This window comes from Tachypleus tridentatus, chromosome 8 (assembly GCF_004210375.1).
Source record: "Tachypleus tridentatus isolate NWPU-2018 chromosome 8, ASM421037v1, whole genome shotgun sequence".
Taxonomy (NCBI): domain Eukaryota; kingdom Metazoa; phylum Arthropoda; class Merostomata; order Xiphosura; family Limulidae; genus Tachypleus; species Tachypleus tridentatus.
The window spans coordinates 106,395,063-106,421,879 of NC_134832.1; the positions used below are offsets into that span (position 1 = coordinate 106,395,063).

The window sequence follows — 26,817 nt, forward strand, 5'->3', positions numbered from 1 at the left end:
TTTGAGTTGTATAGCCATGATACAATACCATTTACTTCTTTCATTAATAATATGATAAAAAGAAGTATAAATAAACTTTTTAGACTAAACACTACAATGATGTAACTTTGCACAGTATGTGTTTATCAATGTAATATGATAAAAAGAGTTCAAAGTAATCTAAATGCCCTTATATTTTGTAATTAAGAATTGCTTGCAAGCTACCTCAATCTTTATTAATTTTACTATATCTTTATTAGTAATTCTCCGTGTACCTTTCTCACTGCTTTATTACCTCGGACTTTTATTAATATTGAATTCATTGTATGGTGTTCATCTAAATGTTTAGTAAAATGATTGTATAACATTTATTTTGTATTTACGATAGTTCTGCATAAAATATTTATTTTTATGCTTAAAATCAATGTTTAGGAAATAGCATTGATTTGTGTTGCCACAAAATGTTCTCAAACAGCCAGATAGAGATTCAGAATGAAACTAAAATAATTATGCTACTTCTTAAAAATCCAATGATTGCTTTTAATATATAATTTCAAGTTTTATATGCTACCCTGCTAAAAGTACCTGGGAAGATATAAAAATGGTCAAAGTTGCAGAAGATCCCTGCCCAACAAGTGTTAAAATAAAAAAAATAGTTTACATTGCTTTTAATTATTCTTAACCCTTCACAGATATTTTTGACAATGAAGGTAAAAAATATGTTGTGATAATACTAAGTTACCATAGTCTAATGGCTGTGTAAATTGAAGAGAAGGAAAAAAAAAAAAAAAGGTATTTCCATGTGATGCACCAAGTAAATGATACAAACCCATTTTTTGCTTTCTGATGTGATGTCATTTTAGTAATGCATTTATATTATAATTTCTACATATTTTGAATAATAATTTTTGTTTTATTGAAGTGTTATTTCACATTTAGAACTTTTAAAATAATCATCTACACAATGTACTGGTTCCACTTCTCAGACTTGGAGTATAAAACTTATTGTGGGTAACACATGAATGTGTACTGCTGTATAACAAACACTGCCCCATCATACTTACTTTGTGTACTAATTTGCTTATTTATTAAGTGCCAAAACTTTAAATGTGTGATTTGTACTTCCCAATGAAGCCTTGTATTTTATTACTACCAAGGGAATATGAATGTGACTATAACACAAGGGATGTGTAAGTGTTTCTTGTAGGAAAATAAATTAAAGGAGTTAAATCATTTAGAGGAAAAAAAGAAAAAAGGAATAAGGTTCCATTAATTTGTGACAGAAAATAATTTAAATGGTGACTATAATTACAGTGATCATGATGGTTTTATTTCCAATACTTTAAAAGAGGATGCATTGACAGTTTTTCATTTCTTTGTACACTCAAAATAATGAAAAAGCTCTCTTATTATTGTGCCAAGTGTATCGCGCAGTGGCAAGTTTATGTCCTATTTACACCAGAAACATAAAATTGTGATGCACACTTTGAGGATGTGTGATAAGAGTGATTGTCAAATCACTATTTGGTCTGACAAATGTAGGTGGTAATGTTTGATATGAGACTCAAAACTCAAGAAAATTTCAATGATTGACTGTTCTTCAGGAGAGCAGTTAAGAAGAATAGTCAACTATTCAAAATTCTTGAGTGTTGGCTCTTGTGTGAAAACATTACAACTGTTGTAGGTGATCTTGTGCAATAACTTCTTAACTAGAAGTGTAGGTGTTGGTCATATTTGTGCTTTTCCTCTAATTCAGCATATGGAAATTAGAGGTGGTTAACACAGGTAACCTTGTGTTTCTTTGCAAGAAATCAGACAAAAGTCAACTGTCATTTCAGTTTATGAAATCATTTCAGATCTGCAGTATAGATCTTAAAATGTCTTTTCAAACAATTCAAAATTTGCATGCCAAGAAATGCCACAATACATAGAAAAATGGGGAAAAAATAAAACTCAAATATTTGCATTTTGACTTTCAGTAAAATAACTTATTATTTCTGTGGAGTGTTTCATTTATGTTCAAAATTGACGTTAAATTACAAAATAATGCATATTGTAATATTTTACTTTTTTACATTAATTAGGTTTGCCCTGTAGAAAGCCAAGACTTTACATAGATTTCATTACAAGTGTTTAAAATAAAGTGTAAACTATATTTTATAAGAAATATCTTTTTGTTTGATTATTGTATTTTGCCTACAATGTTTACTCAACTAGTTTTGTAGAAAGTCCATTTGCAAGAATAAATTCATTTATTCATGTAATATATTTTGCAACAATAACAATATGTATGTTGTGTACATTTTAGCAATAAACTGGATTATGTTGATAAATCTGATGTTTTGTATTTTACCATATTATTTTTCATTGTTTTTACATGAAATGTAGTTGATTAAATTACATTATTGTTATGATAAAGCTGAATCATTCATGTGTGTCCATGCTCAAGAAATCAATTTTTGTATTTTTCATGTGTACATGAATTTGCACCTAGTTCCTACTTAATGTAAAGTAGATAATAAGTAAACACTAATTACTAATTAAAATTTGTGGTTGAATTATAAAACAGGTTGTACAATTTTAATATTTTTATTGAATATATTGTTAAAACAAATGGATCTTTTGAGAGGCTATGAACTCTGGTAACCTGGTAATAGGTAATTCTTGAGTTTAACAACAGACTTTTGTAGTTTTACATCAAAGCCTAAAGGAGAAAGAGCTCATCCTTAATATAATACCACTAAATGAAGCTGATCCAGTGACAAATACAACATAACACAATCTACCATTTTTATGCAGCATTAAAAAATCATGACATCTTTAGTGTGCCTCTTCATGCCAGGAACCTGGTCCAATGAAAAGCTAAAAACTATCACACCATCTGCATTCTCTTTGTTTACATATTCGGAATTATATTGATTTGCAAAACTGATGTAATTGGTTTGTAGAAAGAACCAAAATACAAAATATACTTTAACTACAGTTTTGAGTAGGATTAGGCATTGAGCTATATATAAAGAAAAACATTGTAATACAAAATTAAATAAAACACAAAGGAAAGCTTATAACAAATAATTGTTTAGTGTAATTACTTTTTAGTCCGTAGACCACAATAAAATCACTGGTAAAATTAACGTAAAATCTTAATTACTATTGAATTTTGAAAATGAAAGACTCATAGCTAATGCCCTCCCCTGGCTAAGCGTTATGTCTGCTGACTAACAATGCTAAAAACCGGGTTTCAATACCCGTGGTGGGCAGAGCACTATCACTTTTTATTTCAGTTACTGATATAAATATTAGGATCATACATAAAAGGTGCAATGATAAAAAGGCCCTAAACAAGAGAGTGATCGAATAGTTGACTATTCTTCTACGATATCTTCTTGTGGCACGTTTTGAAGTTTACTGTATGCTTCTCGAGCTGTAATTAATTCTGGATCTAATCTTGTTGCTTCCATAAATGCTTCTTTTGCATCCTTTATCCTGTCTTGCTTCTGAAGTTCTTTTCCTTTATACACTTTAATTTGTGCTCTTTCTGACTTGCAGAAGGATTCCGGTTTCTCGAACTTACTTAGTTCACTGAGGTATGTTTCAGAAGAAATCTCATTGTTACTCCTTTTCAATAGTAAATAATCTACTGCTGCGTAATGTATTCCACTTTTTTTCAGATATTCTTTTGCTTTTTCAAAGTCCCTTTCCATTCTCCAAAAATAAAGCCCTAATTGATGAAGTATGTGTCCATTTTTTCCTTCAGTAATGTTATCAGCTTGAAGTAGGCATTTTTTCATTTCACCTTTATTACCTAAGTAACGATATACTTTGGAGCAGTTAAGTAGAATGTATGCAGTGTTTTCACATTTTGAAGTTTTCGAGATATCCAAGTATTTTCTTTTTCAACGAGTTGTCTCTTTTATTGTTGAACCATATACTTGATAGCGATAAAGTGTAAGTGATAATATAGTCTGCATTATCTTCATTCGATAGGCTAATGGCTTTGTAAAGACTTTCCAGTTCATCCTGAGTAGGGATTTTATTTTTTTTATTCCGGCGTAATCTTGCTAAAATCAGTCCCTTCATGTAATGCCACAACGGTTCTTCTGGATTTAATTTTAGACCTTCATCAAATGAATGTAAAGCTTCTTCATAATTTTGAAATGCACATTCGAACAAAGCAAAACCACGGGCTCCATGTAACCAAGCCATTTGTTTCGGGTCGTTCTTAATTTCTTCCCATAATGCTTCTGCCAATTCCAGTCGGCTTTCACAATTCTCTATTTGGCCTAGCATATGATATCTATGGGCTTCCAGCGCATTAAACAAATAAAAAGGTGTTTTTTCAGTAATGCTCTGAGATATTTCTTTTGCTTCAGATAAATAAGCTTCTGCTTTTAATAAGTTTACTTCGTACAAACCGTCCTCCAGACCAGTCATATAAATGTATCCAAGAAGAAGAAAGCTTAGTTCTTGAATATCGGGCTTCGCTGTTTTCATCCAATCTGTCAAATTGTCGTTTATCTTTTGGACAGTTTTGTTGCTAAAAGGGATTTTCAGCTTCCACTTGCAATGGCATTCCAGTTGACGAAGTCTAATAGATTGATCATCCATCTATTGATAAAAACAACAATTAATGCTATTAGATTATTATTTAAAGTATACTTGGTTAAACTGCTGAAGACATAAAATATTCTAAAATATTTTAATGAAGACCATTTATGTAGTTATAAGTTTCTATTATTGTTTAGCTGGGTGGAAGTTTAAAGTAACCTGAGGAGAGGGTCACAAATTCGAGAAATCTTTTCAAAACGTTGAAGATAATTTGAGACTTACATATATAAGTAACGAATTAAACTAAAGCTAGAGGGAATTAATTAATCAGTTGTGCATGATATGTACGGTGCATCTGTCACTGTAAACCAGTTACTCAGTAAAGTGTTTGTGGATATCGAGTTAATTAATTAAAAAGTAAGTGGATTTTATTGTAAAAGTAGTTTATTTTTATAGTTTGGCCTATCAGTGAACGTTTCGTCAACTGAATTTTGCATTATTATTTTGTACAGAATAATTCAACATGGAAAATAATATAAACAACTGCAAAAAGAGTATCATAAGTGTAAGAGAAGAGTTAACTTTAAGTAATAAAATAATTTGCGTTAAAAATACACATTGTGTTAGATATATTAGATACGAATACATTTAAAATATATTTTACTATAATTATACAAATTGTGTCTAGATATTAACAAGAGTTTCAATAAAATGGTTATTAAAATAAATAAAATCGAATGTAATAGTGTTTATTACATATAAGAGCTCCCAAACAATATGTAATCAGTGTCTACGCTTTTCACGGAGCTGGTCTCATTTGGATACGCCTCTGTTATAAATAAACGATACGAACATAGATGTCAATTGTTCTTCAGTCATTGAATATTTAGTAGTGTTGTTTTTACACAACACATTTTATTTCGCTGAAAATAGATTTCACAGTCATTTTCTGAACTTGTCAAGAGATGTGGGGCGTTATACGAGGGTTGTTCAAAAAATACGCGGACTGTTTGAATTGCGCGGCTCCAATTGGTTCCAGGGAATCCGCTTGGTGTCGCTAGGTTCGCACAGATCAGCTGATTACGACGCCATTTCCCGATTGCAGATATCTTCATTTGTGTATTAGCTACGCGGTTTTAAGTGAAGTGCGATTTTTTTCGTTTGGCGGATTTCAGAATGAATGACCTGAAGGAGCAACGACTTGCTGTGAAATTTATTTTAAACTTGGAAAATCTGCGACTGAAACTTTTGCTATGCTTAACACGGCTTGCGGCATGTTTCAAGTGGCATGAACGTTTTAGGGATGGTCGACAGTCCATTGAAGATGATGAGCGTCCTGGACGTCCTTCCACGTCAACTGACGACCCACGCGTCGACAAAATCAACACCCTGGTGCGGGCAAATCAACGTCTGACTGTCAGGGAGCTTGCTGAAGAGTGTGGGATATCAGTTAGATTTTGACCGAAAAATTGAAGATGCACCGCGTTGCTGCGAAATTTGTGCCTCAGAACTCGTGAGTTTTTGGCCAAACACTCGATCACTGTTCTTTCCCACCCCCTACTCACCTGACCTTGCTCCTTGCGATTTTTTCTTGTTTCCAAACTCAAAAGACCCTTGAAAGGAAGAAGATTTGAGATGATTCCCGAGATTAAGGCAAATGCGACGAAGGAGCTGGAGGACATTATAAAAGAAGCGTACCAGGACTGTTTCAACAAGTGGACACACCATTGGGATAAGTGTGTGCGTTGGGGAGGAGAGTACTTTGAAAGGGTCCCAGACCTGTAACTTCTAAATAAAGTACACTTTGTTTTATGACGTCAGTCCGCATACTTTTTTGAACAGACCTCGTAAATGTGAAGATCAAACTACTGTTCGTTACTTAACAGCAGTACAATTATTAGCATTAAGTGATGTCCACGAGCTGTCTTCCATCTAATCTATCATTTCAAAATTATGGTCCTCCAAAAGTATATCGACAATTTGAAAATTCTAACATAAAAATAATAAATTTTGCACCTAACGAACTTGTACCATTAGACTTTTATATTAGACATTATATTTTAAGACAAGTTAGGCGTTAATTGCTACATTTAGATAATTTATTTTGATGGAACATTCTATAACGAGTATTTCACTGTACAAAATCTTGACACACTAAACTGCAACGGCTTTTAAGTAATAGGTTAAAATGACGTAGGAAGGTCGAAACGTTGTTCTCTCCTTATTAGTAAAAGTGTTAATACCTATAACAGCCGTTCTGAGACACATTGACATTATTTATTTAGTGTACTCCAGTTATTATTAATAATAATGAAATACAGGTCATAGTGGGTTCAGTCTACCAAAAATCAAACCAAGATTTCAAACGAAAGGAGAAAACAATTACCTTTTATAATGTCAACAAGATGCACTTGTATTTCTTCACGATTCTCTTTCCGTTCTCGAACAAAATTGTGCTTTAATGTCATGTTCCGTAGGCTTTAATATAATATACGTAACAAAACCATAACCAAAACCAAATCAACGTATACAGTGTTATCTCAAACGTGAAATTTAAAACACTATTAATATTATTTTTCCATTTCTTTTTACGTACATATTTCAGCTTAACTAATGTTATTAACTATTGTAATATTTAAACTTAACAGAGAATAGTTACAGGAAATATTAATGATTGCTCCTTATTCCTTAAGTGCCCATGAACTTTGTTTTTAAATTTCGCACAAAGCTACTCGAAGTCTATTTGTGCTTGCTGTCCTTAATTTAGCAGTGTAAGACTAGAGGGCAGCTATTTATCACCATCCACCGCAAACTGTTGGGCTACTCTTTTACCAACGAATAGTGTGATTACACAAAAGTCGAAAACTTTATATAAATGTCTCAGCTGTCTCCAACATAAATCTTTAACCCATAGTTTGAAAGTCGACACCGAGTTCAATTTTGAGCAACAGATGAGCAGTCATGGTGATGGCTGATTGTAAGTGTTGAATTATAACCAACATTGCATGATTTTGAATTTTATAAATACTGCAATTATAATGGTCCCTCTTGAAGTTGGAATAGTAATAATTGTGCAAACAGAAGATGACGAAAATGAGGCAGATATTTTGTAGCTATACATTTTATTCAGAAGATATGTAGTTTCACATAAAGTATGTAGCAGCAATCCAGTGCTTACAACTGCCCATATATAAATATAGCAGATATCAGGGGTGAAGTTCTGCAGATACTTACCAATACTGAGTACCAGAACTTCTTTTTAATGTTGTACTAGTATTAGGACTTATTTGAGCTGCTTTATCCTTGTTTTCTTTGTACATGCATATTGATGGGTTTTTTTAAATAAACAATCCATCTTCACTATTTGTAGTATTAATTGTGAGAATACTCTTTTACCAACGAATAGTGTGATTGACTCTCACATTATAATGCCTCCACTGCTGAAAAGCGAGAGCATGTTTGGCGCGACGGGGAGGCGAACCCGCGAACCTCAGATTACGAGTCGCATGCCTTAATACGCTTGGCCAACCCGGGCGAAGTATTTTGTCTATACACATTTCACCAAATTCAGGGGTGTTTTGTTATGAGGGGGCTGTATGTATTACAGGATATTGACAGAATTTCAACTATTATATAGTCATGTGATGTCATGAGCACTTAATGACAGAGAAAGAAACAAAAAACTTTCTAAATTTGCCTACTGGTTACTTTACGGCAACGAGGAGTTTATATATATATATTAATTTCGCGTATAGCTGCACGAGGACTATCTGTGCTACCCTTCCCTAATTTTGCAGTGTGAGACTTGAGGTAACGCAGGAAGTCATCACCGCCCACCGCAAACGCTTGGGCTACTCTTTTACTAACAAATAGTGGGATTGACTCTCACGATATAACGCTCCCACGGCTGAAAGGGGGAGAATGTTTGGTGTGAATATGTAAATGCAGTTAATCTTTATTTCAAATTTAACATTATTGTTAGTTTGTAGTTGCTCTTTTGAATTTCGTGCAAAGCTACACGGGGATTATTTGCTCTAGCCATCCATAGTTTAGCAGTGCGAGACTAGAGGAAAGGCAGCTAGTTATCATCACCCACTGCCAATTCTTGGGCTACTCTTTTGCCAATGAATAGTAGGATTGCCATGTTTTAGATATGTGAAAGTCAATCACAAAATTATAGTGGCGGTTGATTTAGTTTTATGACCATGAATGAAGGAGTAGCAGCATTTTTTGTCCAGTATTCTGTCTTTGTTTTTTTCTCATTTGATGTCAAATAATCAGTATTTTATATTGATTTTACCCAGTTTCTAACTGTCATAATCACAAAAGCATGACAGATCACATGATACGCCATAAAAACGTGTCTGGGTGTTCATGCTCAATATGTATCACAATATCTTGTAGAAATGTTAATAATGGTATTACAACGATTTAGTTTGGGAATAAAAATATTATTAAAAATAAGTGTAAGCTAGATTAAATTAACAAAATGTACCACTGAAACAATTTCGGCAATTAAGATATAAAAGAATCATTTGAATGTTTGCATAATAGTGTTGGCAAACTTAAAAAAATATTTGTGAGTATTTATAAAAGGAAATTTCTTGTAACAATTTATGTCAATCTAATCGCATTTGTTTTCTCTACAATGTTGCATGGCTGGCATATTACTTAATAGGGCAACTACTACCTCCTTTATCTCAGAATATACCTTATCCTCACATTTCATTGCTAACTGAAATAAATTAATTTTACAAAATCAATCTTGATTTTCGAAGAGGCAGAAAAGTGATGTAAAGGCAGTAAATCATTAATACCAAGCAAAATTAAAATCATTCTGAAATGAATTTGTGGCATGTTTATATAATAATTACTGGTAAACATCAGTTAAAATTAAAAATTTTAATACATAGAAAAGCCAGTGCAATTTTGTAACACACTATGCTTGAACAATGTCTTTTACTGTTTAGAAATAAATTTATAATGAAATATTACTGTTAGTCTGTGTACTGAAGCTATAAAATTAAATAATATAGACAACAAACAAGAAAAAATATTTGTTAATTTCTTGATTTAGAGTCATCATTGATTCAAGAGGTTTGTTTTTTATTAAAATGTTGGTGATATCACAAAATATAACTTAATTCATAAATTATTTAACTTTAAAACGCAATTGATATTTTTACTTTCATGATAAATTTTTAGCACTTGGTTCTAAGCAAGCTGATCCCACACGTCTTTACTTTAGGCTTATTGTGTGAACATGCACTACACTACAAGGTTTCACGAGCTCCTCACGGCTACCCTGAATGATTTACTAAAATCATAATGGGCAGACAGTTATCAAATTTTCTGCATGGATAAGTGCATTTTCGCTTGTATAACACTTCCCATTTTGAGAAATAAAGTGTGACATGATACACACTGTCTTTTATATAGGTTATATTTTATTATAATACTTTTGGGTTACATACTGTTATGGTGTTACTGGTATCAAAATCTTCTCAGTTTACACAAAACTTGTTTAGTACAGGCTTCAGAACTGCGTATAATTTTTGAATGACATACATAAAGCAGTTTATTTCATTATTTTTATTTGTTTTTAAAGTTGTTAGTTTCATAATCTCTGACAGGCAGATAAGCTGAGCTATTCAATGTATAGGCAGAAAAGGGTTACTAGAAGCTTGGTAGTGTTTATATAAAGATGTATTATGCTATTCCTATATGAATTATTAGAAATCAAAGCTTTTACAAATATATTGTTTTTTGTTGCATACTTAGTAGAAACTGAGTGACAATGGTTCTCATGTACAAAGGGTTGAGTCTATTGAACATTGGAAATGAGCAAGTCACATGGGGACCACAGCTGACATAAAGTTGTGGTAGAATGATACCCAGTAGAATAACATTTGAGTATTTTTGGTATATTATAAGGATAGTGATATCACTGAAAATATATTACTTTTGGAAATGACGGTATGTAACAGTGGTTCATAATAGAGATTGTCCATTTGTTCTTTGTTATTTAATATTGTTCCACCAACATACAACAAAAACAGCTGAGAATATTGTAATAAACCCTAGGCATAGTTGTTCATTATGTTAGGTAGTTTTTCAGTTTATTATACCACATAGCAAATAACTGTGGTGTATAACTATTCACTCCCAATCATTTTAATATAGTCTGTGGATTATATGGAGCTGCATCATCTGTTCCATGTATGTGTATATAGGTGTGTGCATGGTGGTGGATTTAATTTCATGTTTATATGGTAGGGATGACACATGTACCAAAGCAGTTATTATTGCAAATATATTAATATCACATATCATTTGTTTATGTACAGGATTCTTGGATTTTTTGGACACGGTGCTGCTATTACAGTTTCTTTTACCACTGGATGAACAATGTTGACCACGTTACACAAAAGTCGAAAACTTTATATAAATGTCTCAGCTGTCTCCAACATAAATCTTTAACCCATAGTTTGAAAGTCGACACCGAGCTCAATTTTGAGCAACAGATGAGCAGTCATGGTGATGGCTGATTTTAAGTGTTGAATTATAGCCAACACTGCATGATTTTGAATTTTATAAATACTGCAATTATAATGGTCCCTCTTGAAGTTGGAATAGCAAGAATTGTGCAAACAGAAGATGACAAAAATGAGGCAGATATTTTGTAGCTATACATTTTATTCAGAAAATATGTAGTTTCACATAAAGTATGTAGCAGCAATCCAGTGCTTACAACCTGCCCATATATAAATATAGCAGATATCAGGGGTGAAGTTCTGCAGATACTTACCAATACTGAGTACCAGAACTTCTTTTTAATGTTGTACTAGTATTAGGACTTATTTGAGCTGCTTTATCTTTGTTTTCTTTATACATGCATATTGATGGTTTTTTTTAATAAACAATCCATCTTCACTATTTGTAGTATTAATTGTGAGAATTTCACCGCAATAGCTATAAAGATTGTACAGTCAAATAAATCCAGAGACTGCCTTTGTTTACTGAGAGAATGTCTGACAGTAACTATATATTTTATGAAAATATTTTAAATGGGACAGCATTGCTATTATACAGATTTATGTCTATGTTGGACGTACAATAGTTAAAAATACAATAATATTAAAAATTGTTCATTTAAAAGAGATCTTCAAGAAAAATGCAGAAACAGGATAGATAGCTCAAAGTGATAATTTAATAATAAACTTAAGATTTGAGACTTAGCATTTACGGTATTTCTCCAAGCTACAAACAAATCTCAGTTTTGACTTTTCTAAATATTATAGCTTTTAGACATTGAGGGAATTGTAGCTTTGGGAAATAATGTCAGTATTATGTCTCAAATCTTAATTGTTTTGCAATCACATATTCATTTTATGCAACTTATCTTGTTTGTTTATTTTGTTTAAGATTTCTTCCCATTTTTGAAATGAACATTTTTAATATTTTTGTTCATACTATCAGGACTTAAGTATGTTTTCTGATCAGGAATCCGAAATTTTAGAGGAAAAATATCTCTCATACTTAACACCATTATATGGACACAAGGACTATTCAGATAGAAGCCCACAAGCTCTACCTACCATAACATGGCATGCATAATGCAGTGTCTCATAACAAATAAGAATGGATAAACTCAAAGTTAAGTGATAAAAGCCATCCATGTGTCCAAGTCAATAGTACACTATTTAATAAAAAGGTTTTTTTTTCTTTTTTTTCCTGGGGAAGAAAAAGTTGTGTACATTAAGTATTAGGAGAATGGAAAGGGTATTTATGCCATTTCGCATGAAAACAAACTAGTAAAGCTGCTAGATTTAGCTTTTCCTACACTAGTTAAATAATGGAAAGCTACAGGGAGGAAGATTGTGATTTGGAACATGCAGGGGCATAGATTTTTTACACCAGATGGGGGGATGATTTTTGCAACTACTTATGTGGACTGTTCAATTTGCAAATTGGTAATCTCTGATTAAATGAACGTGAAAGCTGTAAACATACAGTCACAGAGTAAACTTGTTGCCATGATACTTGCATGTATACTTAGGCCTACTGACTGGTACTTGTGAACTTTGCATAGATTGAAAAGCTTAGAAGCACGCCTATATTGAAGATGTACATTTTGGCCACTGACGCCTACATCTAGGCGTAATTATGTAATTTGTTTGGTAAGAACATATGAATCACAAGAACAAACAGAATTTGTAGGCCTGTGATGCAATAAAACAATTTAAGAGACCAAACTATAGGGGGGGATGATTGTATGCACCATACCCCACACCTAAAATGAAGGGGGGATGTATCCCCTCAACTTTTATGATCTACGCCCCTGGGAACATGATGACGTTACTAATGGATATTTTGAAGCAGAAACTTTGCGACTATTGTCGAGATGTACTATTTTCAGATAGAGAATGTCTGGATATAGTGAAGTTCTAAAATAATTTTAATATAACATAATTAGCCTCTGTAGTTCCAGTAAAAACTAAAGTGTGTCTGATTTTGGTGTTTAGCTTAAAATTTTTGAATTTCCGTGTTTGGGAACAATTTGGAAGATGTGATGACTCTTCAGAGAAGAAAGTGTCCAAGTTGAAGACTTCTTTGGATTCTGACTACTCTATCTGAACTTGTTTCAAAACTAAATGGAGCTCAATCAGAGGGAATATTCTGGAAATTAATTAGTTACATTGTTGCTACTAATCTCAGAGTATGTAGTGGTGTAACTTAGGCAGAAGTAGCTAACACATAATCTTATTAGCTATAAAAACAATCAAATATATATAATCTAAGCATAAGACTGCTTCAATTCTGTTATTCATAATAGCATCCATTTGACATTTCAGGTATTTTTTAAGATTACGCAGAGAAAAAAAAGGAGTTTCTAGTTGCTTTGCTGCAGGATGCCCATAAAGTCTGGAACCATAGGAACTTCAACACATTGTGCAGAATGTGTTACAAGTGCTGTCGTGGACATTTGAAACAAGTTTGGATTAACAGTAGTATTAACTTAACTTTTTAATGCTGTGACAGTGCCACAGTTAGTAATGTATCTGAAATTAAGAAGCACTGCAAATCATCTATGGTTCCACAGTTTTTGGACACCCTGTACATTCCTGTTGTTACTTTGCTGATTTTCTTGCACCCACTTTACTTCTCTGAACCACTGAGAAAAGTAATGCGTTGTTTAAGAATATACAAAATATAAATATTGCATTTTGTTGTTTGTCTGGTACACTTAGTATTATACAGAAAACCAAATTGTTAGAATAACCAATTTTCATGGTTACTTGTTTTTACTTTATTTACAAGATGTTTTGGTTGTGTACTACTTACTCTGTATATATGTGCTGCACAATACAATGGTAACATTAAATCAAACAACTAGATATGGAGGTGTATTGTTCTTTGATATTAAAATTATATTTTGCAGTTCACTGTTAACATAGCCTGGCCAGTTCTAGGTATTCCATTAGATGTTGAACATCAGCATAAACAATTACAATTTGTACCAATTTCAAATTGACACTGTTGATTAGAACAATTAATACATATGTACATAATTTTTTTCATTATTTCTAATTTAAGTTTACATTTATTATTTTAATATAATTATTTTTGTGCATTATTAGCTGAGTTATATGGATTTAAAACTAATTTCAGCTGTCTAGGTTGGCTAAACATTGAGATATTGTTAACAGGAAGGATGAAACAGTGTATTTAGTCATTTTTAGTTATATATAACTTGAACATCATATTTAATTAACTTATTAATAGGTACATGATTTTAGTTCTGACCTATGAATGTAGTTTGCATTGGTCAGAAGTTAATATTAATTAGTGGAAATGAATGCAAGTTTTGTCTAAAGAGCTAAACTTAGTTCTATCTCACTCTCAACCTGGTGAATATGCTGTCAAACTTGATGTTGGAATATTATTCCAATATTTGTGCTCACTTTGATATGAGTCACTTAATGGAGAAAAATTAAAATAAGTGTTCCCATTGAAATGAGTAATGTTAAATTCAGATTTTATGTTAATCTAAATCAAAATATTGCATTTGAAGTTGATTTCACTAAATAAATAAATTTGGACGACAAGACTACTGATTCATTTCTGAAATTGTAAGAAAATAAACGTTATGAACATTTACTAAAGGTCTCATTCAGGTAATTTCAAGGATCATGTTTAATATGTAAAGAATATGTTAGTTGGAACTAAGTTTAGACATTAAGCACAAATTCACTTGAAAATAGTTGGAAATTTTATTTATTCTTTAATTTTTTGCTCAGGACTATGAGCAATTTATCTGAAAATGGAAATATATTTTTGGTTAAATAAAACATTCAATATAATGTCAGTGGTTAATGATATAATTTGCAATTTTTTTTCAGTCAGTTGCAATAACATTATTTGTAACTGTTTTACTAGTGTACACAAAAATCTATCTTTTGGTATACCTTAGGTAAAAGGAGTTCTTATATTGTATAAACATGAGATACAGCAATTAAAGTTAGGTGTGTTATAATATCTCGATACGACAGATGTTTTGCTAATAATTGCTAAGAGTATTTTAATATTCAACATGTTATAGTTTAACAAGTTACAGTAATGTGTTTTTGTGATCGATTATTTAACATGATTAATAGCAGTAACCACTAATTATTAAACTATGTATTTATTACAGTAAAATAAGATAAAAAATTATGATGTTTAATGCTGTGAATGAGGTTTCTTTGAAAGCACATATTTGTTCTGCATTTGAAGTTGTATAATATGTACAGCTGTCTTGACACATACGTAATCAAGACTAAAACATAATAGACTAGAATAAACAATGAGAGTTTTTATTGCACACAAAGCTTGCATGTTATTAAGTGAGTGCCATTGTTTAAGGTGGCTATTTTGTGTTTGTTTTTGACTCTTTTGTGATTATTTGTCTTTTCCTTTCACCTAAAATGCTATACCATATTTTCAAATGCATTTTAAATCAGATACATGAACTTGTATTTAATGAAAAAAAAAAATATTCTGAACATTTTGACTTCATGATGTTAAACTGTAAAGTTGTTTTGGAGTGATAATGCTATTATTCCCTATAACTAAAGCCAAAATACTAACAGCTATTTTGGTTTAAATTCTTCTGTCCCCATTGCGTGGAAACAAGTAACTGTGTGTGCTCAGAAAAGTACTTTCACCCCACTCCTGAATTTGGAAGTAGATCAAGCCACTAGGAAAAAAAGTATAATAAAAAGAATAAAGGGACAAAATATGAAAATCATGATAGTAAGCAAGGAATTATGAGTGAAAAGCCAGCAACAAGCACCCAGCTATGTATGTGAATATCACAAAAGTAACAGCCGATGTATGGGTTAGGGTCAATCAGGGTGGTATGGATATATAGCCAATATTTGGATTGTGGGGAAATGGGAGAATCCCAAGAAAATCAATTTATCTTCCCATACCAAATCACTTGAGAAGTGCCTGACCTGACAGCTGAATCGAGGGACTGGGAGTGAAACCTGAAATAAATAATAAAGTTAGTGCATATATATATCCCATAAAATCACAGTTTCATGTTTTATGTGTACATTATATTATAAGATTTTATTTTGCAGTTGCTTTCTCACGATAAAAAGTGTGTGCTATTTTATTCCTTCTAATAGAAATATTTTGTCAGATGACTCATTACATGAAATATGAAGAGTATTTTACATTGAAAATCCTTTGCAATGTTTTAAGATGAAGGACTTGTGGATTCAGATAAAACTTAATTTTTTTGTGAAGCTGTATATTTCAATTATTGAACATGACCTAGAATATTTGTTTTCAACAAATATGGTATTTCAGGGTTCCAGGAGATATTGATGAGGTAAATGTTATGAAAGTGAAGATGGATCAATGGCAGTTGGTAGAATGTAATGACCCTCATGTTCCTGTGTCACTTTTGAAACAGTGGTATTGGGAACTTTATGAACCCCTTATTCCCCACATGTATTAAGAAGAATGTATTGAACACTGCTGTGATCCTGTGAAAGCAATAGCCATTCTACATAGGCTGCCAGAATTAAACCATTTAGTCCTTGCATATTTAATCAGGTTCTTACAGGTGAGTTAAACAGCAATTAAAAATACAAGTAAGATATATCAATATTCCTGTCTCAAATGTATCTTTGATATCTGTTTCACTATTTTGTACCATTGTAGTCGTAGTATTTGTATAAAAGATTTTGTGGAATTAAAACAGTAATCTGAACACTAAACAGTTATTTTGGTTTATTTTCTAAAGAAGTTTGTGATGAACCATTTCTAAAGGAAAAACATAAAATCTAAAAAATTTAAATGTAGCATAACAATTCTGATTAAACCAGTTTGGAATCTCTTTATTTAATCAAAACTGGTCATATGAAATGATCCACTAATTTCAAAATTTATAAGCCATTCCTGTGAATGGAATCAAAAGAAAAAACATTAACTTTTTGTACATGTCTTAAAGATTTACTAAACATTTCATAAGTATATAGGTTTTTATGTAATTTAAATATGGATTGAAATTCTGTGTGTTACGATGCACTTATATGTTTATTTGAAACATTAGTTGATAAAATGTAAGGTACGATAGCCACACATGTCATTTAGCTTGTTTAACTTTATTTATTCTTTCTGTTGTAGCCATTTCATTTATTCAGTTTTGAAATGTATGTCTTTATTATTAAAGGTATTTGCTTCAAGTTTATAATAACCTGAATTTCAAGGTTATTACTGTAGTGCTAAGTTACATGTAAAGTTTACAGTGGTATCCTGAAGTGCTATTGTGAACAGAATATTAAAATTAAATATGTGAAAATAAATGAACATTAGTAGTTTACGTGGATGTTAGAATAGTAACTTGGATTATAAATATTTGTTGAAATGATGGTGAATGTAAAGGTATGTATAGAACTTTATTATTGTAGTGCCTCTGATAGGTGTTTGCTGCAGAGGAATATGTTGCAGTTACCAAAATGGACCCCAACAACCTAGCCATGGTGATGACACCTAACTGTCTGTGATGTACTTCAGAGGAAACCACAAGTAATATTAGAAAATGAAAGAAAAGAAATGGTGTTTTTGAGAATATTGTTTTAGAATCTTGACACCAATTTCATGGAAGGAATTGTGTGAAATATGTATATGACTTCTAAAACACATGTGACGTAAAGTGCTGTTTTTAAGATGCTTAACCAGTTTTTTAGTATTACATTCTTGTACTCACAAATTGAATGTTATGAAACCTGTTTAATAATGAAACAATGGCTAATACTTGAAAAAATGTGCAACAACAAAGATGCTGTGCATTTCTAAAAATAATGCAATGTGCTTCATACTTATTAAGAAAAGATTTTCATATAAGAGCTTTACTTTGGGAAGCTAATTTTTAATATTTTGAATTGTTGATATTTGATAAATGTCTTTATAAATATAGTATATGATCAAATTAGGCACATGTATTTTTTGTACAGTAACTTAAAAGTAAACACCAGGTTTAGTTATATTTCATATTCATACTGGTGATTTATCACATATAAGTTGGTGTAGTAGAATTGTATATGTTTTACATTATTTCCTGTTTCTTGGAAATGTAGATTATATTCTACCCTCTGAAGAACCAGATTTGAGCATTAAACAGGAATGAGTAATGTGTACATAGACATATAAATTGTTGTTAATTTCTGGGATCAAGATTCTTCAAACAATATGTGTCATGCTTTGGGATTGAATGGTTTTAGATTTTGTCTGACATACAGGTGAAGACATCTTATTCCACCCTGGATGTTGGTTCCAAGTGGCTAAGATTTTGGATCCAGTTGATTTACCAATTGTGGTCTCTTTCACCCTAGCCACTCTACACCATGAGATTCATACCATCTCTACCCGCATTTCTGATTGGTGGGATTGACTTATGTATATATAAGGGTTGAGACACTTCTATCTCAATGAATGTCATCCTATATTTTATCTGCCATTTTTCTCCACTTTTTACAGATGAGCAAAGAGTATTCCTGATCAAAAGTGGTGCAGTTCCCCTCTTCAGGTCTTCCATCTGACTTTCATACACAGAGCTATCCTTCATATGCTTCCTGGGGGTATGCATGTGTATGCACTTGTCTCTGCTCCTTATTATTGTGGGATTCTAGCTAATCTTGTGAGTGGAGGAAAGTACCACATTTGATATTATAACTTTCATCTACCAAAAATGTATTTCCAGTAGGTACTTCCCTCTTTTCACACTTCCTAATCTTCTTTCCCCTCCACATTCTCACAATACTTCTATCATCTGACAGGCTTTGAACTGATAGTTTGATAGAGGCACACATAGGGAATTGTATGTGACCTGAAGTATACTATGCTTCTCATGGTGGAGAGGTGATGCATAATGATTTATATGCAAGATATGGTGGAGTCACTTGATACCAAGATGGAGATTAGAAGGACTGTGGCAGGCATAAAAGAAACGTTTGCATATATGGGACAGTAATGACTGAGAATAGGTAATATTGTGAAAGGAGGGATATGCCTAACAGAAATGCATTTTTAGTATAAGAAAATTATAACCTTATCCAAAACAACTTTATGAAGTTTAAATTTACAGGCATGTGTTATCAACATATCACTAATCTATAGCAGTCATTGTTTATAGACATCAAAGAAGTTATTTTTTATCTAAGAAAAATTATACTTCTATTATTTTTGGAGTTAGTAGTGAGAACTATTAACACAAGCTTTCTAGCCTTTAAAACGACAATCAGTTGTTGTTTTTTATGTAAGATAGTGTAATAAAATAAAGAAAGTAAAAACAAAGAATTGTAACTAACATAATAATCACAAACATATCTGGTGTATAGTAAAATAATTAAAAATCACTTTGCTCAGTATTAGTTTTGAGTAAGACTACTGTTTAAACTTTTCTTGCTCAATGAACATTAATTTAAAAACAAAATCTTATCAACAATTCTACAACAAAGTAACAGAGATACTAATAATGTACTAATTGTGTATAAACCGAGCAGCTTGACACATTTAACGCTGTCTCAGAAGCTATTAATAAGCCTTTAGAGATCTTATACCACATCTAACCACAAAAAATGGTTAATGCTTTAACAGATTTGGAGTTGTATAGCCATGATACAATACCATTTACTTCTTTCATTAATAATATGATAAAAAGAAGTATAAATAAACTTTTTAGACTAAACACTACAATGATGTAACTTTGCACAGCATGTGTTTATCAATGTAATATGATAAAAAGAGTTCAAAGTAATCTAAATGCCCTTATATTTTGTAATTAAGAATTGCTTGCAAGCTACCTCAATCTTTATTAATTTTACTATATCTTTATTAGTAATTCTCCGTGTACCTTTCTCACTGCTTTATTACCTCGGACTTTTATTAATATTGAATTCATTGTATGGTGTTCATCTAAATGTTTAGTAAAATGATTGTATAACATTTATTTTGTATTTACGATAGTTCTGCATAAAATATTTATTTTTGCGTTAAAATCAATGTTTAGGGAAATAGCATTGATTTGTGTTGCCACAAAATGTTCTCAAACAGCCAGATAGAGATTCAGAATGAAACTAAAATAATTATGCTACTTCTTAAAAATCCAATGATTGCTTTTAATATATAATTTCAAGTTTTATATGCTACCCTGCTAAAAGTACCTGGGAAGATATAAAAATGGTCAAAGTTGCAGAAGATCCCTGCCCAACAAGTGTTAAAATAAAAAAAATAGTTTACATTGCTTTTAATTATTCTTAACCCTTCACAGATATTTTTGACAATGAAGGTAAAAATATGTTGTGATAATACTAAGTTACCATAGTCTAATGGCTGTGTAAATTGAAGAGAAGGAAAAAAAAAAGAAAAAGGTATTTCCATGTGATGCACCAAGTAAATGATACAAACCCATTTTTTGCTTTCTGATGTGATGTCATTTTAGTAATGCATTTATATTATAATTTCTACATATTTTTTGAATAATAATTTTTGTTTTATTGAAGTGTTATTTCACATTTAGAACTTTTAAAATAATCATCTACACAATGTACTGGTTCCACTTCTCAGACTTGGAGTATAAAACTTATTGTGGGTAACACATGAATGTGTACTGCTGTATAACAAACACTGCCCCATCATACTTACTTTGTGTACTAATTTGCTTATTTATTAAGTGCCAAAACTTTAAATGTGTGATTTGTACTTCCCAATGAAGCCTTGTATTTTATTACTACCAAGGGAATATGAATGTGACTATAACACAAGGGATGTGTAAGTGTTTCTTGTAGGAAAATAAATTAAAGGAGTTAAATCATTTAGAGGAAAAAAGAAAAAAGGAATAAGGTTCCATTAATTTGTGACAGAAAATAATTTAAATGGTGACTATAATTACAGTGATCATGATGGTTTTATTTCCAATACTTTAAAAGAGGATGCATTGACAGTTTTTCATTTCTTTGTACACTCAAAATAATGAAAAAGCTCTCTTATTATTGTGCCAAGTGCATCGCAGTGGCAAGTTTATGTCCTATTTACACCAGAAACATAAAATTGTGATGCACACTTTTGAGGATGTGTGATAAGAGTGATTGTCAAATCACTATTTGGTCTGACAAATGTAGGTGGTAATGTTTGGATATGAGACTCAAAACTCAAGAAAATTTCAATGATTGACTGTTCTTCAGGAGAGCAGTTAAGAAGAATAGTCAACTATTCAAAATTCTTGAGTGTTGGCTCTTGTGTGAAAACATTACAACTGTTGTAGGTGATCTTGTGCAATAACTTCTTAACTAGAAGTGTAGGTGTTGGTCATATTTGTGTGCTTTTCCTCTAATTCAGCATATGGAAATTAGAGGTGGTTAACACAGGTAACCTTGTGTTTCTTTGCAAGAAATCAGACAAAAGTCAACTGTCATTTCAGTTTATGAAATCATTTCAGATCTGCAGTATAGATCTTAAAATGTCTTTTCAAACAATTCAAAATTTGCATGCCAAGAAATGCCACAATACATAGAAAAATGGGGAAAAAATAAAACTCAAATATTTGCATTTTGACTTTCAGTAAAATAACTTATTATTTCTGTGGAGTGTTTCATTTATGTTCAAAATTGACGTTAAATTACAAAATAATGCATATTGTAATATTTTACTTTTTTACATTAATTAGGTTTGCCCTGTAGAAAGCCAAGACTTTACATAGATTTCATTACAAGTGTTTAAAATAAAGTGTAAACTATATTTTATAAGAAATATCTTTTTTGTTTGGATTATTGTATTTTGCCTACAATGTTTACTCAACTAGTTTTGTAGAAAGTCCATTTGCAAGAATAAATTCATTTATTCATGTAATATATTTTGCAACAATAACAATATGTATGTTGTGTACATTTTAGCAATAAACTGGATTATGTTGATAAATCTGATGTTTTGTATTTTACCATATTATTTTTCATTGTTTTTACATGAAATGTAGTTGATTAAATTACATTATTGTTATGATAAAGCTGAATCATTCATGTGTGTCCATGCTCAAGAAATCAATTTTGTATTTTTCATGTGTACATGAATTTGCACCTAGTTCCTACTTAATGTAAAGTAGATAATAAGTAAACACTAATTACTAATTAAAATTTGTGGTTGAATTATAAAACAGGTTGTACAATTTTAATATTTTTATTGAATATATTGTTAAAACAAATGGATCTTTTGAGAGGCTATGAACTCTGGTAACCTGGTAATAGGTAATTCTTGAGTTTAACAACAGACTTTTGTAGTTTTACATCAAAGCCTAAAGGAGAAAGAGCTCATCCTTAATATAATACCACTAAATGAAGCTGATCCAGTGACAAATACAACATAACACAATCTACCATTTTTATGCAGCATTAAAAATCATGACATCTTTAGTGTGCCTCTTCATGCCAGGAACCTGGTCCAATGAAAAGCTAAAAACTATCACACCATCTGCATTCTCTTTGTTTACATATTCGGAATTATATTGATTTGCAAAACTGATGTAATTGGTTTGTAGAAAGAACCAAAATACAAAATATACTTTAACTACAGTTTTGAGTAGGATTAGGCATTGAGCTATATATAAAGAAAACATTGTAATACAAAATTAAATAAAACACAAAGGAAAGCTTATAACAAATAATTGTTTAGTGTAATTACTTTTAGTCCGTAGACCACAATAAAATCACTGGTAAAATTAACGTAAAATCTTAATTACTATTGAATTTTGAAAATGAAAGACTCATAGCTAATGCCCTCCCTGGCTAAGCGTTATGTCTGCTGACTAACAATGCTAAAACCGGGTTTCAATACCCGTGGTGGGCAGAGCACTATCACTTTTTATTTCAGTTACTGATATAAATATTAGGATCATACATAAAAGGTGCAATGATAAAAAGGCCCTAAACAAGAGAGTGATCGAATAGTTGACTATTCTTCTACGATATCTTCTTGTGGCACGTTTTGAAGTTTACTGTATGCTTCTCGAGCTGTAATTAATTCTGGATCTAATCTTGTTGCTTCCATAAATGCTTCTTTTGCATCCTTTATCCTGTCTTGCTTCTGAAGTTCTTTTCCTTTATACACTTTAATTTGTGCTCTTTCTGACTTGCAGAAGGATTCCGGTTTCTCGAACTTACTTAGTTCACTGAGGTATGTTTCAGAAGAAATCTCATTGTTACTCCTTTTCAATAGTAAATAATCTACTGCTGCGTAATGTATTCCACTTTTTTCAGATATTCTTTTGCTTTTTCAAAGTCCCTTTCCATTCTCCAAAAATAAAGCCCTAATTGATGAAGTATGTGTCCATTTTTTCCTTCAGTAATGTTATCAGCTTGAAGTAGGCATTTTTTCATTTCACCTTTATTACCTAAGTAACGATATACTTTGGAGCAGTTAAGTAGAATGTATGCAGTGTTTTCACATTTTTGAAGTTTTTCGAGATATCCAAGTATTTTCTTTTTCAACGAGTTGTCTCTTTTATTGTTGAACCATATACTTGATAGCGATAAAGTGTAAGTGATAATATAGTCTGCATTATCTTCATTCGATAGGCTAATGGCTTTGTAAAGACTTTCCAGTTCATCCTGAGTAGGGATTTTATTTTTTTTATTCCGGCGTAATCTTGCTAAAATCAGTCCCTTCATGTAATGCCACAACGGTTCTTCTGGATTTAATTTTAGACCTTCATCAAATGAATGTAAAGCTTCTTCATAATTTTGAAATGCACATTCGAACAAAGCAAAACCACGGGCTCCATGTAACCAAGCCATTTGTTTCGGGTCGTTCTTAATTTCTTCCCATAATGCTTCTGCCAATTCCAGTCGGCTTTCACAATTCTCTATTTGGCCTAGCATATGATATCTATGGGCTTCCAGCGCATTAAACAAATAAAAAGGTGTTTTTTCAGTAATGCTCTGAGATATTTCTTTTGCTTCAGATAAATAAGCTTCTGCTTTTAATAAGTTTACTTCGTACAAACCGTCCTCCAGACCAGTCATATAAATGTATCCAAGAAGAAGAAAGCTTAGTTCTTGAATATCGGGCTTCGCTGTTTTCATCCAATCTGTCAAATTGTCGTTTATCTTTTGGACAGTTTTGTTGCTAAAAGGATTTTCAGCTTCCACTTGCAATGGCATTCCAGTTGACGAAGTCTAATAGATTGATCATCCATCTATTGATAAAAACAACAATTAATGCTATTAGATTATTATTTAAAGTATACTTGGTTAAACTGCTGAAGACATAAAATATTCTAAAATATTTTAATGAAGACCATTTATGTAGTTATAAGTTTCTATTATTGTTTAGCTGGGTGGAAGTTTAAAGTAACCTGAGGAGAGGGTCACAAATTCGAGAAATCTTTTCAAAACGTTGAAGATAATTTGAGACTTACATATATAAGTAACGAATTAAACTAAAGCTAGAGGGAATTAATTAATCAGTTGTGCATGATATGTACGGTGCATCTGTCACTGTAAACCAGTTACTCAGTAAAGTGTTTGTGGATATCGAGTTAATTAATTAAAAAGTAAGTGGATTTTATTGTAAAAGTAGTTTATTTTTATAGTTTGGCCTATCAGTGAACGTTTCGTCAACTGAATTTTGCATTATTATTTTTGTACAGAATAATTCAACATGGAAAATAATATAAACAACTGCAAAAAGAGTATCATAAGTGTAAGAGAAGAGTTAACTTTAAGTAATAAAATAATTTGCGTTAAAAATACACATTGTGTTAGATATATTAGATACGAATACATTTAAAATATATTTTACTATAATTATACAAATTGTGTCTAGATATTAACAAGAGTTTCAATAAAATGGTTATTAAAATAAATAAAATCGAATGTAATAGTGTTTATTACATATAAGAGCTCCCAAACAATATGTAATCAGTGTCTACGCTTTTCACGGAGCTGGTCTCATTTGGATACGCCTCTGTTATAAATAAACGATACGAACATAGATGTCAATTGTTCTTCAGTCATTGAATATTTAGTAGTGTTGTTTTTACACAACACATTTTATTTCGCTGAAAATAGATTTCACAGTCATTTTCTGAACTTGTCAAGAGATGTGGGGCGTTATACGAGGGTTGTTCAAAAATACGCGGACTGTTTGAATTGCGCGGCTCCAATTGGTTCCAGGGAATCCGCTTGGTGTCGCTAGGTTCGCACAGATCAGCTGATTACGACGCCATTTCCCGATTGCAGATATCTTCATTTGTGTATTAGCTACGCGGTTTTAAGTGAAGTGCGATTTTTTCGTTTGGCGGATTTCAGAATGAATGACCTGAAGGAGCAACGACTTGCTGTGAAATTTATTTTAAACTTGGAAAATCTGCGACTGAAACTTTTGCTATGCTTAACACGGCTTGCGGCATGTTTCAAGTGGCATGAACGTTTTAGGGATGGTCGACAGTCCATTGAAGATGATGAGCGTCCTGGACGTCCTTCCACGTCAACTGACGACCCACGCGTCGACAAAATCAACACCCTGGTGCGGGCAAATCAACGTCTGACTGTCAGGAGCTTGCTGAAGAGTGTGGGATATCAGTTAGATTTTGACCGAAAAATTGAAGATGCACCGCGTTGCTGCGAAATTTGTGCCTCAGAACTCGTGAGTTTTTGGCCAAACACTCGATCACTGTTCTTTCCCACCCCCCTACTCACCTGACCTTGCTCCTTGCGATTTTTCTTGTTTCCAAACTCAAAAGACCCTTGAAAGGAAGAAGATTTGAGATGATTCCCGAGATTAAGGCAAATGCGACGAAGGAGCTGGAGGACATTATAAAAGAAGCGTACCAGGACTGTTTCAACAAGTGGACACACCATTGGGATAAGTGTGTGCGTTGGGGAGGAGAGTACTTTGAAAGGGTCCCAGACCTGTAACTTCTAAATAAAGTACACTTTGTTTTATGACGTCAGTCCGCATACTTTTTTGAACAGACCTCGTAAATGTGAAGATCAAACTACTGTTCGTTACTTAACAGCAGTACAATTATTAGCATTAAGTGATGTCCACGAGCTGTCTTCCATCTAATCTATCATTTCAAAATTATGGTCCTCCAAAAGTATATCGACAATTTGAAAATTCTAACATAAAAATAATAAATTTTGCACCTAACGAACTTGTACCATTAGACTTTTATATTAGACATTATATTTTAAGACAAGTTAGGCGTTAATTGCTACATTTAGATAATTTATTTTTGATGGAACATTCTATAACGAGTATTTCACTGTACAAAATCTTGACACACTAAACTGCAACGGCTTTTTAAGTAATAGGTTAAAATGACGTAGGAAGGTCGAAACGTTGTTCTCTCCTTATTAGTAAAAGTGTTAATACCTATAACAGCCGTTCTGAGACACATTGACATTATTTATTTAGTGTACTCCAGTTATTATTAATAATAATGAAATACAGGTCATAGTGGGTTCAGTCTACCAAAAATCAAACCAAGATTTCAAACGAAAGGAGAAAACAATTACCTTTTATAATGTCAACAAGATGCACTTGTATTTCTTCACGATTCTCTTTCCGTTCTCGAACAAAATTGTGCTTTAATGTCATGTTCCGTAGGCTTTAATATAATATACGTAACAAAACCATAACCAAAACCAAATCAACGTATACAGTGTTATCTCAAACGTGAAATTTAAAACACTATTAATATTATTTTTCCATTTCTTTTTTACGTACATATTTCAGCTT

The 26,817-nt window shown here is 31.8% G+C and overlaps 2 protein-coding genes and 1 long non-coding RNA gene across 4 annotated transcripts; 1 reads left to right on the forward strand and 2 right to left on the reverse strand.

Annotated features, from left to right (window-relative positions):
* Positions 1–2,212: 2,212 nt before the first annotated feature.
* On the reverse strand, positions 2,213–7,052 carry LOC143223144 (antiviral innate immune response effector IFIT1-like). Its single transcript, XM_076450683.1, has 2 exons — positions 6,914–7,052; positions 2,213–4,587 (listed from the first exon to the last, which is right to left on the reverse strand). The coding sequence occupies exon 2, from the start codon at positions 4,585–4,587 to the stop codon at positions 3,835–3,837; it is 753 nt and encodes a 250-aa protein (XP_076306798.1). The 5' UTR covers positions 6,914–7,052; the 3' UTR covers positions 2,213–3,834.
* Positions 7,053–7,200: 148 nt separating this feature from the next.
* LOC143223146 (uncharacterized) lies at positions 7,201–22,001 on the forward strand. 2 transcript variants are annotated; one of them, XR_013012681.1, is made up of 3 exons: positions 7,201–7,504; positions 16,387–16,645; positions 17,493–22,001. It is a non-coding gene; the product is annotated as an uncharacterized LOC143223146 (long non-coding RNA). The 2 variants fall into 2 exon arrangements; XR_013012680.1 differs by lacking the exon at positions 7,201–7,504 and adding an exon at positions 9,485–9,624.
* Positions 22,002–22,241: 240 nt separating this feature from the next.
* On the reverse strand, positions 22,242–26,733 carry LOC143223145 (protein IFIT1 homolog B-like). The gene is made up of 2 exons (XM_076450684.1): positions 26,595–26,733; positions 22,242–24,268 (listed from the first exon to the last, which is right to left on the reverse strand). Exon 2 carries the CDS (start codon positions 24,231–24,233, stop codon positions 23,298–23,300), a length of 936 nt encoding a protein of 311 aa, XP_076306799.1. The 5' UTR covers positions 24,234–24,268; positions 26,595–26,733; the 3' UTR covers positions 22,242–23,297.
* Between the last annotated feature and the right edge of the window lie 84 nt (positions 26,734–26,817).

Bases quoted from the DNA above. Each gene is read 5' to 3' on its own strand.
- LOC143223144 (XM_076450683.1), bottom strand. From the start codon at position 4,587: ATGGATGATCAATCTATTAGACTTCGTCAACTGGAATGCCATTGCAAG.
- LOC143223145 (XM_076450684.1), bottom strand. From the start codon at position 24,233: ATGCCATTGCAAGTGGAAGCTGAAAATCCTTTTAGCAACAAAACTGTC.